The sequence below is a fragment of the Heptranchias perlo genome, chromosome 18, assembly GCF_035084215.1.
Source record: "Heptranchias perlo isolate sHepPer1 chromosome 18, sHepPer1.hap1, whole genome shotgun sequence".
NCBI classification, from domain to species: Eukaryota; Metazoa; Chordata; class Chondrichthyes; order Hexanchiformes; family Hexanchidae; genus Heptranchias; species Heptranchias perlo.
The window spans coordinates 10,455,449-10,467,778 of NC_090342.1; the positions used below are offsets into that span (position 1 = coordinate 10,455,449).

The following is a 12,330-nucleotide window of genomic DNA, read 5'->3' on the forward strand; positions in this document are numbered from 1 at the left end:
ACACACATAATGTACAGTGGTGATGAGAGATTCATTCCGCTTTAATAGAACTTCACACCTAGGATGAAATATCCACTCTGGATTTTAGTCCAAGCATTCAGTTGTGTATGAAACCAATGCTGCCAAATAGTTAGAACAAATCCTGATTGGAAAATTAACGATAAAATTAACGATCCCAGTGTCCTCCTGTGATTACTATGCTATGGACATCATTTACTACATTAAAAAAATATTGTCTGTATCGGCGGGTCATCTGGAGCTAAGCTCAGAATTGTTTAAAATATTGCTGTATTTGTTTTTAAAAAAGCACACAAATGATTTAATCGCCTGAATACTATTAGTTCCTTGCTTTAAAAAAAATTACATGAGATTTCTCCAAGAGAAATATTAAACATATTCTTTAAAGCTCTCCGGCACAAAACGATCATCTTAAGAAGCAACTACATTCGTTTTTTTTTTCAAAAAAAAATTCTTTTGATAAAGTGGGTGTTCCATGGTGATGCAATCTGATTGATTGCTAACGTCCCCATGAGTGGAATTCTTCTTGAAGAGATGAGCAGATGTGGCTCACTGGTCACGGAATCCAGCAGATTGTCCAAGAGACCGTTCTCCGTGCCGCCCACGGTCCAGCACATCCAGCCCGTTCCCCAAGGAGCAACTTAGCCGCTCTGTCCGGTTGCAACATCCAACCGAGGTCCCATGATGCGGGTATCTCCGAGCTCAGAAAGGGACCTCACCGCCTCGAACTTGACTGAATCCAATCATTCTTTCTCAGTCTCGGCGTCGCAAAGTCCCACCCAGAATCGAAGTTCTCCTTCATCTGCCAACGACACTGACCCTTTCGGGAGAAACGAAAGCTTGGCCAAAACCGAGATTTCGGTGCTGGGCGTCATCTTCCTCGTGGCTGTTATTGGGAACCTGGCCGTGCTGTTGGCTTTGTACAAGACCAAGAAGAAGATGTCTAGGATGCATCTCTTCATCAAGCATCTGAGCGTGGCCGACCTGGTCGTCGCCGTGTTTCAGGTCCTGCCCCAGTTCATCTGGGACATCACCTATAGGTTTAACGGCCCCGATTTCCTCTGCCGGATCGTCAAACATCTCCAAGTTTTCGGCATGTTCGCATCTACTTACATGATGGTCATGATGTCCGTAGACCGCTACATCGCCATCTGCCACCCTCTGAAAACCCTCCAGCAGCCCACCAAGCGCTCCTATCTGATGATCATCAGTACCTGGGTGGGCAGTTTCATCCTCAGCACCCCGCAGTCCTTCATCTTCTCACTGAGGGAGATCGAGAAGGGGTCTGGGGTCTACGACTGTTGGGCAAACTTCATCTTGCCCTGGGGCATTAAGGCGTACATCACCTGGATTGCCGTTAGCGTCTTTGTCATCCCTGTCCTCACCACGGTGATGTGTTACGCCTGCATCTGCTACAATATCTTCAAGAATATCAAATACAAGACCAGGACGTGTGAGACCTCATTTAAGAACGGCCTGATCACCTCTGGTGTCAATAACGTGAAAACGATCTCCAAAGCTAAGATCCGAACAGTGAAAATGACTTTGGTGATTGTTCTTGCTTATATTGTGTGCTGGGCTCCTTTCTTCACTGTGCAGATGTGGTCAGCCTGGGACCAGAAAGCTCCGAAGGATGGTAGGTGCATGCTAGACACTTAAAGAGACGATTTTCCCATTCTGCGTTGAAATATAAAAGTGACATTTTTTTTCTAAACGGGACAGGTTAAATGTTTCCTACTTGCATCGGGCAAAGTGACCGCAACTATACAACCGATGTGACGATTGACTTGCTAGCACAATTGACAATACATCGAGCAGAATGTTGTTACGGTTTGCTGCTCAGCATTTTAAAGTACAACTTAAGTCAAGACTTCTTTCGCTTTATAGAAATTGGCCATTATTTCCGGTTTAAATGAAAATTATCTTGTGAAACTATTAGCCGATAATTAGATTTAAAGTCCTGTACTTAAGTTCCACTTCAGTGTAGTCATTAATTAGCATTAATAATGATAAGATTTGTTACTTAAACATTTGTTACTTAAACATTTGCCTGAGGAAGGAGAAAATCTCCGAAAGCTTGTGAATTTAAAATAAAATTGCTGGACTATAACTTGGTGTTGTAAAATTGTTTACAATTACTTAAACTGAACATTCCCAACATCCTTAAAAGTAAGCCGGAGAGGAATGCTTTGTTCCTATTGATTTATTTTATAACTAGTTTTTTTTCCCAGTGAGAATAAAGAATTCCCAATAACAGGAGGATAAAGGATCAATGCACATATTGGACCCTTTATACTGCAGGTACTGCTTAATGCTGGTACCTGCTTTAGAGCAGTGCAAGCTGGCTACATGGGAGTGGCTTCACACCGCTCTGTATTGCACTTAAGAAAAGCAGAACTCGATGCCTGTGTAATTAAATGCATGCACAGGGTGCTGGCGAATATCAGTAAAGAGACGTATGTCCTGTTGGTTCTTTATTAATATTAAGAATATCTGGGATCATTTTGTACCTTATTTTTTTAAACTTTTGAAAAGATAGTTCACACCAGTTGCGGTTATACTGCCGTCCGTGTGAACGTGAGACTTCCTTTTCTATGGAGTCTCACACCCCCTGCCAAAATCTGAAGCACCCTCCCCTCAAACTAGTGGCTTGAAATCACAGTTGTACTGTATCAAGACTGAATCTGCAGTATAACTGACCATCAGAACGATCATTTTATATGTGTAAATAATCTGGTGATATGCAAATATGTTTATTATAGATGATCACAGATAATTGGTGAAACCTGGAACACAGGAACAGGCCATTCAGCCCCTCCAGCCTGCTCTATTCGAAGATGGCTGATCTGTACCTCAACTCCATTTACCCACCGTAGCTCCATATCCCTTGATACCCCGACCTAAAAATAAATCTAATTATCTCAGTCTTGAAATCTCCATTTTTCCCAGCGGGTCTTTTGGGGCAGAGAATTCTGGATTTCTACTACTGTGTGTGTGTGTGTGTGCGTGAATAATCGAGTATTCCAGAAGGTGGCAGATGAAATCAGTCACATCCTGATGAATCTTTTAAGATAATCGCTGAATATGGAAATTGCAGCAAGAGGCAGGAGAGAGGCAAATATGGTAACAAGTTATAAAAAAGGGCCAGCTAGACAACCCAAGGAACTATAAACCCGTGAACTTGATGCCAGTTGTGAGCAAGATAATAAAGGGCATCCTGAGAGGGGGTAATTTTAACCTACCTTTGTGAAAAAGTCCTCGTTAAATGGTGCTTTTTGTGGACTGCCAATACTTGCAATTGCAACATATTATTACTTCTATTAATTAACAGAATTGATGGATCTTGCTGGTACCAGTAGACACTTTAGTAAGATACTCAAGATCAGTAAATTTGGGTAGAGAAAAATCAAGTGGGTGCAAGCTGACCAGAGATCAGCCTATGTGTGCGGACTATACTGAGCTTGTTGCAGACACAAGAAATTAAAGAAGATCTAGTGAAACTTGATAAACCATTTATTCTGAGAATTTAACAAAAATAAAAACAGTATGTGCCTTACGAATCAGAAAGTGTAGTTTTTAGACCATATTCTTAAAGGATGTGCAAAGGAAGTGATGCCAGAATTACCTGTCACCTCTTGAGTCAGGAGGTTGTGGGACCAAGAGGAAAATTACATGCTAAGAGTGTTAAAACAAGCACCAGTGAAAAAGAACTCAAAGAATTAATAGATAGAACAGGTGCAAATGAAAATGTTCTGTTGTTTACCTGGTCTCAGTGGGATAGAACCTAGAGGTTTGCAGCATAGAAGCAGGCTGTTCAGCCCAGCGTGACTATGCTGGGATGGAAGAAAAAGTAGTTCAACTGTTGAGAATGATAAAAGTAATTAAGAATCAGAGGCTGGGATACGGGGCATGCAACAACTATATATTTCCTTGCTGTAGAGGATCACATTGTTCTGGAATAACAAAGTTGTCAGTCGGCTGTGTTAGTTGCCTTCAGCAGGGAAACAAAGGATTAGTACACACTTCCCCTATATAATACTGTAGATTTATGGATGTCACTGTTGGTAAGATAAGAATCGTAAAAAATGTACGGCACATTTATGTTCGTAAATGTATTAACGGCAGCAGCAAAAGAGAAAGGAAGAGTGAGGGATATCACGTTATCAATGGGTAGTAATCTGCCGTCATCACAACCCTCCTCAAAAAACCCACCCTTGACCCTTCTGTCCTTGTAAACTATTGCCCCATCTCCAAACTCCCTTTCTCCAATGTCCTTTAATGTGTTGTCGCCTCCCAAATCCGTATCCATCTTTCCCGCAACTCCATGTTTGAATCCTTCCAATCAGATTTCCGTCCCAGCCACAGTACTGAAATGGCCCTTATCATAGAATCATGGAAAATTTATGGCACAGAAGGAGGCCATTCGGCCCATCGTGTCCGCGCAGGCCAAAAATGAGCCACCCAGCCTAATCCCACTTTCCAGCACTTGGTCCGTAGCCTTGTAGGTCACTGCACTTCAGGTGTGCATCCAGGTACTTTTTAAATGAGTTGAGGGTTTCTGCCTCTACCACCCTTTCAGGCAGTGAGTTCCAGACCCCCACCACCCTCTGCGTGAAAACATTTTTCCTCAGCTCCCCTCTAATCCTTCTACCAATCACTTTAAATCTATGCCCCCTGGTTATTGACCTCTCTGCGAAGGAAAACAGGTCCTTCCTTTCCACTCTAGGCCCCTCAAAATGTTATACACCTCAATTAAATCACCCCTCAGCCTCCTCTGTTCCAAAGAGAATAACCCCAGCCTATCCAATCTTTCCTCATAGCTAAAATTCTCCAGTCCTGGCAACATCCTCGTAAGTCTCCTCTGTATCCTCTCTAGTGCAATTACATCCTTCCTGTAATGTGGTGACCAGAACTGTACACAGTACTCAAGCTGTGGCCTAACCAGTGTTTTATACCATTCCAGCATAACCTCCCTGCTCTTACATTCTGTGCCTCAGCTAATAAAGAAAAGTAATCCATACGCCTTATTAACCACTTTATCTATCTGTCCTGCTACCTTCAGGGATCTGTGGACATGCACTACATCAAATGCATTACCCTCATTGTTACCTCCTCAAAAAATTCAATCAAGTTAGTCAGACACGACCTTCCCTTAACAATCCGTGCTGACTGTTCTTGATTACTCCGTGCCTTTCTAAGTGATGGTTTATCCTGACCCTCAGAATTGATTCCAATAATTTGCCCACCACTGAGGTTAGACGGACTGGCCTGTAATTACTCGGGCTATCCCTCGCTCCCTTTTTAAACAATGGCATAACGTTAGCAGTCCTCCAATCCTCCGGCACCACGCCTGTATCCAGTGAGGGTTGGAAAATGATGGTCAGAGCCTCTGCTATTTCCTCCCTTGCTCTCAACAGCCTGGGATACATTTCATCCGGTCCTGGTGATTTTATCTACTGTCAAAGATGCTAATCCCCTTAATAGTTCCTCTCTCACTAAATTTATCCCATCCAATATTTCACACTCCTCCTCCTTAAACTACAATGTTTGCATCATCCCTCTCTTTTGTGAAGACAGACGCAAAGTATTCATTAAGAACCATACTAACATCTTTCACCTCCACACATAGGTTACCTTTTTGGTAATAGGCCCTACTAATAGGCCCTCTAATAGGCCCTACTCTTTCGTTAGTTATCCTCTTGCGCTTAATGTATTTATAGAACATCTTTGGGTTTTCCCTGACTTAATTGCCAATATTTTTTCATGCCCTCTTTGCTTTCCTAATTCCCTTTTTAATTTCATGCTTTCACTTTCTATACTCCTCTAGGCTTTCTGTAGCATTGAGTTCTCGCTGTCTGACATAAGCTTCCTTTTTCTGCCTTATCGTACCCTGTATGCTCCTTGACATCCAGGGGGCTCTAGATTTGGCAGCCCCACCCTTTTTCTTTGTGGGAATAGGTTTACTCTGTATCCCTTGAATCTTCCCCTTGAATGTCTCCCACTATTCTGACATTGATTTACCTTCAAATAACTGTTTCCAGTCCACTTTTGCTAAATCACTTCTTATCTTAGTAAAATTGGCCTTTCCCCAATTGAGAACTTTAACTCCTGTTCTATCTTTGTCCTTTTCCATAACTATGCTAAAACTAACTGAAATATGATCACTACCACCAAAATGCTCTCCTAATGGTACTCCTTCCACCTACCCAGCCTCATTTTCCTAAAACTAATGCTAGAACTTACAGATGAGCTACACATTCAGGATTTACTTCACATTTCCAGTGAGGTCACTTTACTCAAAAGACTACAGTTGTCACCGCCAATAATCATTGTAAGCATAAGTTTTAGCATGCAACATCTTAGCATGTTTTTAATGGGGTGCGAATGTGTTGATCCACTTTTACCAATAATCTGATTCAGATTAATTTCTGTTTGTTCATTTTGTGCATTGTGTTTGCATATTCTCTTGAGTTTAGAAGAACAAGAGGTGATCTCATTGAAACATATAAAATTCTGAGAGGGCTTGACAGGGTAGAAACCGAGAGGCTGTTTCCCCTGGTGGGAGAGTCTAGAACTAGGGGTCATAGTCTCAGGATAAGGGGTTGGCCATTTAAGACTGAAATGAGGAGGAATTTCTTCACTCAGAGGGTTGTGAATCTTTGGAATTCTCTACCCCAGAGGGCTGTGGATGCTCTGTGGTTGAGTGTATTCAAGGCTAAGATCGATAGATTTTTGGACACTAAGGGAATCAAGGGATATGGGGATAGGGAAGGAATTGAAGTAGATGATCAGCCATGATCTTATTGAATGACAGAGCAGGCTCAAGCGGCCATATGGCCTACTTCTGCTCCTATTTCTTATGTTCTTATATTCTTAAAATCCAAGCATTAATTCTATCTGCAACAAGTTCAGACCCAGTATCACAAACAATTGCATTTTGAAATAATAGGAACTGATCCAACAACAGTATCAGTTCGTTCGTAGAATGTAGGCCATTGGTCCCTTTTTCCCCTCCGTTTGGAATGGGAACGTTGAACTTTTTCCAACCTGCATTAAAATCTCAGCCGATTGTATTGATGTTTGTTTTGGATAATATTAAAAATCCATGTCTGCTCAGTGTAAGTAGGAAAGAAGTTTGCATTCACTCAATTTTATAAGGAAAGATTTATGACAACTATTAAATTTTAAATCGTAAAATTGCCATTATTCTTTCCTAATAAACTTTAACAATTTTTTCTATTTGCTTCTAAAACAAGTTTGACATAAAACCTAAAATTAGTTTTATGTACAGCAACTATCACAATGTGGTGATATTTATAATGCTTCATCTGCTTTTCCATTTTTAAAATTTATATATATATATATATATATATATATATATTTACGCACCGCCTGAAAGGGAGGTGGAAGCAGATATATAGTAATTTTCAAAAGGGAATTGGATATATAATTGAAAAGGATAAATTTGCAGGGCTATGGGGATAATTTGATGTTGCTTAGTTTAATCCATGTCAGTGAGCTATTATAGTAGACGTAAGTCCCAGTAACAGATACAATGACAGGTGGATAATTTAGACAGTGTCCATCTCTTCCGACTGTTAATGAGTGATATCCAACCAAAGATCAATAACCTTTGCGCCTGTGCTTTCAGATTCTACAGACACGGCGTTTACCCTCACTATACTGCTCGCAAGTCTCAACAGCTGCTGCAATCCATGGATCTACATGTTCTTCAGTGGCCACCTTCTGAGCGATATTGCCCATTTTTTCCCCTGTTGCCATAAAATCACCCAGAAGCTGAACAAGGAGGATTCAGAAACCAGCATCAAGCGACACACCCTGCTGACTAAGGTCAGCCACAGGAGCCCGACATTCAGCTCATACAACTGGAAGGACAATGACACATCCCCCCAATCATTCCAGTCTATGCCAATAGAGACTTGAGGCCAAATGATTGTTGCCTGGTTTCACCACTCTCCCCGCACCACCACCATTAAAATTGTTAATATTTTGTTTAAATGCACTGCCATTGAGATAGTGATCAAAGATCAGTTTATCCAAAGCTTACCCTTACATTCAGAGAACTTTAGTAATCCAAGTGGCAGGTAGTAATTTGCTGGGAGGGACAAAGCCTTAAGTATGACTAGATACAGGGAGGCATTAACCCTCGTACACCCCAAAAATGTCAAATTTATGTTTTGTTGACATTTTTTTTTAGTAGGAATAGAATAGTTAGTTTTGTGGCTGTTATGTACAGGAAAGGTCAAAAGCTGTTGATCATAGGTGTACTATCAATGAATGAAAACATTCAGTAAATATGCCACCTTTTAAATGGATAATAGATAATTATACATTTGTCTGCTAAATGGTGAATCTTGTATAGCACTGAATCATATTTCATTCAATGAACGACAGAGTTGATGAATCTAAAGGAACATTTGAGACTTTGAAATGTAGCTATTCCTAAACATCCGCAGAGTCCAACTGTTGAAATATTGCGGTCAATATAGTTCAATATTTTTCTGGTTAAGTGGCAATAAACGAGAAGGTTAGAAAAAGCACTTAGGAGAAATATATTTGATCCAAATGATCAAATCTTTAATTTAACTATCAGATTATTTTGCAATACTATGAATGGCTAAGGAAGTACACCACACTTGCCCTCTAAAAACTTTTTTCCAGTCCTCCCCCAACCTCCCCCACCCCCACCACCCATGAAGATACTCACCAGCAATGGCAGCTGTCCAGCACCTTGCCCCAAGTGACACTCTTCAAGTGTGAACCTGGACAGTGAGTGTCAGCAGGCTATTCTCTCATGAAGTGCCTAATACCCAGTCCCATATCCAACATTCCCAAACACATACTTTCCATCAGGGATCACTGGATATCGAGTCACTGGATAACAGTCAGGATGGGCAAACCCGATTGATTTTATTCCTCCCCTCCCTAACCCAGGGTGCTGAGATCAGTTGTTAGCCTTTAATGCTACCCCAGCTATGATCAGCTAACTCAGCACAGACACTGGAGATCGAAACCACACACATTCTGGCTTAGCATCAGATGGCACAGTTCATTTACCCATGGAGACGCTTTATTTCTGGGTAGCTATAAGTCTCTATGGATTTCAAGGTTATTACCAATTTGATGTAGCTAGTGGACAACCAGTTAGTGGCTTCAACAAGAACTGGTTCCCTCCTAAGTATGATCTGGAGCATGGCCTCTACGGCTATTATGGCAGCAGTCGACATTGCCAGCATCCTGTTATGCGGCTTAGACTGGTCAACAAAGTCTCCGCACATCCGCTTAATTTTGTGTAGCCTTCTGTGCACTATAGAGGAGCTGTTGTAAAATAGCAGGGATAGAGGCAGATGGCAACAAATGAAAGATAGTCTATAAAAATAAACTCAAAGAAAGGAAGATATAAACATCCAGTAGGAGAAGGTTAAGGGGTGAACTAATCGAAGTTTATAAGATATTAAGGGGAACAGATAGGGTGGATAGAGAGAAACTATTTCCGCTGGTTGGGGATTCTAGGAGTAGGGGGCACAGTCTAAAAATTAGAGCCAGACCTTTCAGGAGTGAGATTAGAAAACATTTCTACACACAAAGGGTGGTAGAAGTTTGGAACTCTCTTCCGCAAACGGCAATTGATACTAGCTCAATTGCTAAATTTAAATGTGAGATAGATAGGTTTTTGTCAACCAAAGGTATTAAGGGATATGAGCCAAAGGCAGGTATATGGAGTTAGATCACAGATCAGCCATGATCTTATCAAATGACGGAGCGGGCACGAGGGGCTGAATGGCCTACTCCTGTTCCTATATTCCTATGTTCCTATGAGAATGATCCACTCGCAGAGATCAAAAGAAAAGAAAAATCAGTAAATTTAAGATTAACATAGAGAAGAGGGGCAATGTGTCTACTTCAAAAGCATTGCTATAAAAGGAAAAGGTAATTGATGAGGGAGAAAGCTTAGGAATGGACTGAGAGAAGCCAGCTGACAGACATAGAAAATGACAAGTTCAAAAAGACTAATTCATAAGGGAAAAAATAGGAGCGAGATGATGTGGCTTAGTCACCAGGTAAGAGAGTGATCCAATGAGACTGACTAGTATAAGCACGCAGTCCCACTCAAAGGTTTATGCTGGGAGTAATGGCAGATGAGAGAAAAATACACCTACGTAATGGAGTAGTGGCATTGTGGCCCAGTTGACTAGGATACCAAGGTACTGTTCCATCGTCGTAGGATGCTGTTTCACCAGAGATCTCAGATGTCCTAATGGTGAGATGCCAGATGGAGACTAGAGGTATTATTTTACCATAAAGAGGCCGTGGAAGTAGATGAATCGTTCTGGGCACCTCCTCTTAGGTAATTCAGAACAACGTTACTGGAGTCTTGGGAACAGGTCATCTGTCCTCTCACCTGGTCGAGATATGCGGGACAGACATTTGAGAGAGAAAAGGAAGCAAACATTTTTAAAATAACTTAGGAAAATATAAACAAACAAACACTTGTATGAGCAGTTCAATAAATAATTGGACCTTAGCTTCTTGAAGATTACCAATGAGTTGTAGTCCACCTTCACATAGCCCTTAGAAGCTATATAAATACAGCAGGAAGGAAGTACAATGGTGATCTAACGTTCTTGAATGAAATACATTTAACAATTATGTTCTATGCTAAGATGTAAATCTGTGAAGTATGTACCCCATTAAAGTATTTGTTTGTCCAGATTCCTTCTATTTGCCCCCACCACCCCCTCCCCCCCAACCCCTATACTGTTATGTAATAATTTTGTAGTCCATTCTTTGAGCTGTCCTTAGCTATCTGGATATTGTAAATAAAGTTCCAGTTTGAGGACAATTGATCTTGCAGTCTTTTTCCTGGTGCTTTAACTGATGTTTAATGATCTTGAATGAAAAATAGATTTGGTTTTACCTATCAGAGTTGGTGCAGTACTACTGGATACTTGACATGAACTGCTCTTAATTACACACATTATACTAAAGCATAAAAATTGTTGGAAATCATAGAACATGTTAACAGAGTTTGTACAGACCATGAAAGTAGCCAACTTGATAGCTTGAAAAGCCTGTGATTAATGATCTTCAGGGCTCATTTAGCTCATTTGTTAAAAACTAGTATGATGTGAAGTCAACGATTCATTGCATGCTTTATATGTGTTTTGTGGAAAAATGGGAAACTTAATGAGGACAGGTAACCATATAAAGCATTCCAAAAGTGTCTAAACTTGGCTCCCTGTTGGTAAAATGCATAGTGCAGTCAGCTTGGCTTCTAAACCAACCTGGAAAGTGACCAAAGTGGTGGGGGTGCAACTGGCTCAGCATCAGGGGTCAAAATAATAAAGCAACTTGCATATAAAATGGTAGCGTCTGTGTGCTGTCTGTTGCTCTGATTCACTGAGACGGGGCAGAAGACACTTAGTAGAATAGTACCAGGGATGAGGGACTTCAGTTACGTGGAGAGACTGGAGAAGCTGGGATTGTTCTCCTTATAGCAGAGAAGGTTAAGAGGAGATTTGACAGAGGTTTTCAAAATCATGAACAGTTTTGATAGAGTAAATAAGGAGAAACTGTTTCCAGAGGCAGTGGGGTCGGTAACCAGAGGATACAGATTTAAGGTGATTGGCAAAAGAACCAGAGGCGACATGAAGAAACATTTTTTTTTAAATCAGCGAGTTGTTATGATCTGGAATGCACCGCCTGAAAGGGTGGTGGAAGCAGATTCAGTAATAACTTTCAAAAGGGAATTGGATAAATATTTGAAGGGGAAAAATTTGCAGGGCTATGGGGAAAGAGCAGGGGAGTGGGACGAATTGGATAACTCGCTCAAAGAGCCGGCGCAGACACAATGGGCCGAATGGCCTCCTGTGCTGTAACATACTATGATACTGTGAATCCAAAAGTGATAAAGGCATTAAAAGATCCTCTTCATTTGAAAGGTCCCAACTTCTAATCAGACTCCAATAACTACTAGTTATATAAATATAAATACTAGTAACCATTTCAAAACAATCACTCTTATGAATGGTCTGTTTCTTTGCTGTAACATTACAACATTCGGCCCAATAGGTCCATGCCGATGTTTATGCTCCAGACGAGCCTCCTCCCACCCCTCTTCATCTCACCCTACCAACATATCCTTCTATTCCATTCTCCCTCATGTGATTATCTAGCTTCCCCTTAAATGCATCTATTAATCAACAACCGTAGTATAAAATAAAAATCCTACTTGCATGGCCTGGCTGAGTCATGTTAGATGGATCAGGTGCTGTAATCAACTCGATGGCC

The 12,330-nt window shown here is 41.0% G+C and overlaps 1 protein-coding gene across 1 annotated transcript; it reads left to right on the forward strand.

Annotated features, from left to right (window-relative positions):
- The first annotated feature begins 543 nt into the window (after positions 1-543).
- Positions 544-11,324, forward strand: avpr1aa (arginine vasopressin receptor 1Aa). Its single transcript, XM_067999371.1, has 2 exons — positions 544-1,654; positions 7,670-11,324. Exons 1-2 carry the CDS (start codon positions 700-702, stop codon positions 7,960-7,962), a joined length of 1,248 nt encoding a protein of 415 aa, XP_067855472.1. The 5' UTR covers positions 544-699; the 3' UTR covers positions 7,963-11,324.
- Positions 11,325-12,330: the final 1,006 nt, after the last annotated feature.

Bases quoted from the DNA above. Each gene is read 5' to 3' on its own strand.
- avpr1aa (XM_067999371.1), top strand. From the start codon at position 700: ATGATGCGGGTATCTCCGAGCTCAGAAAGGGACCTCACCGCCTCGAAC. The intron at 1,655-7,669 runs GTAGGTGCATGC...CTGTGCTTTCAG, and splicing joins CCAGAAAGCTCCGAAGGATG to ATTCTACAGACACGGCGTTT.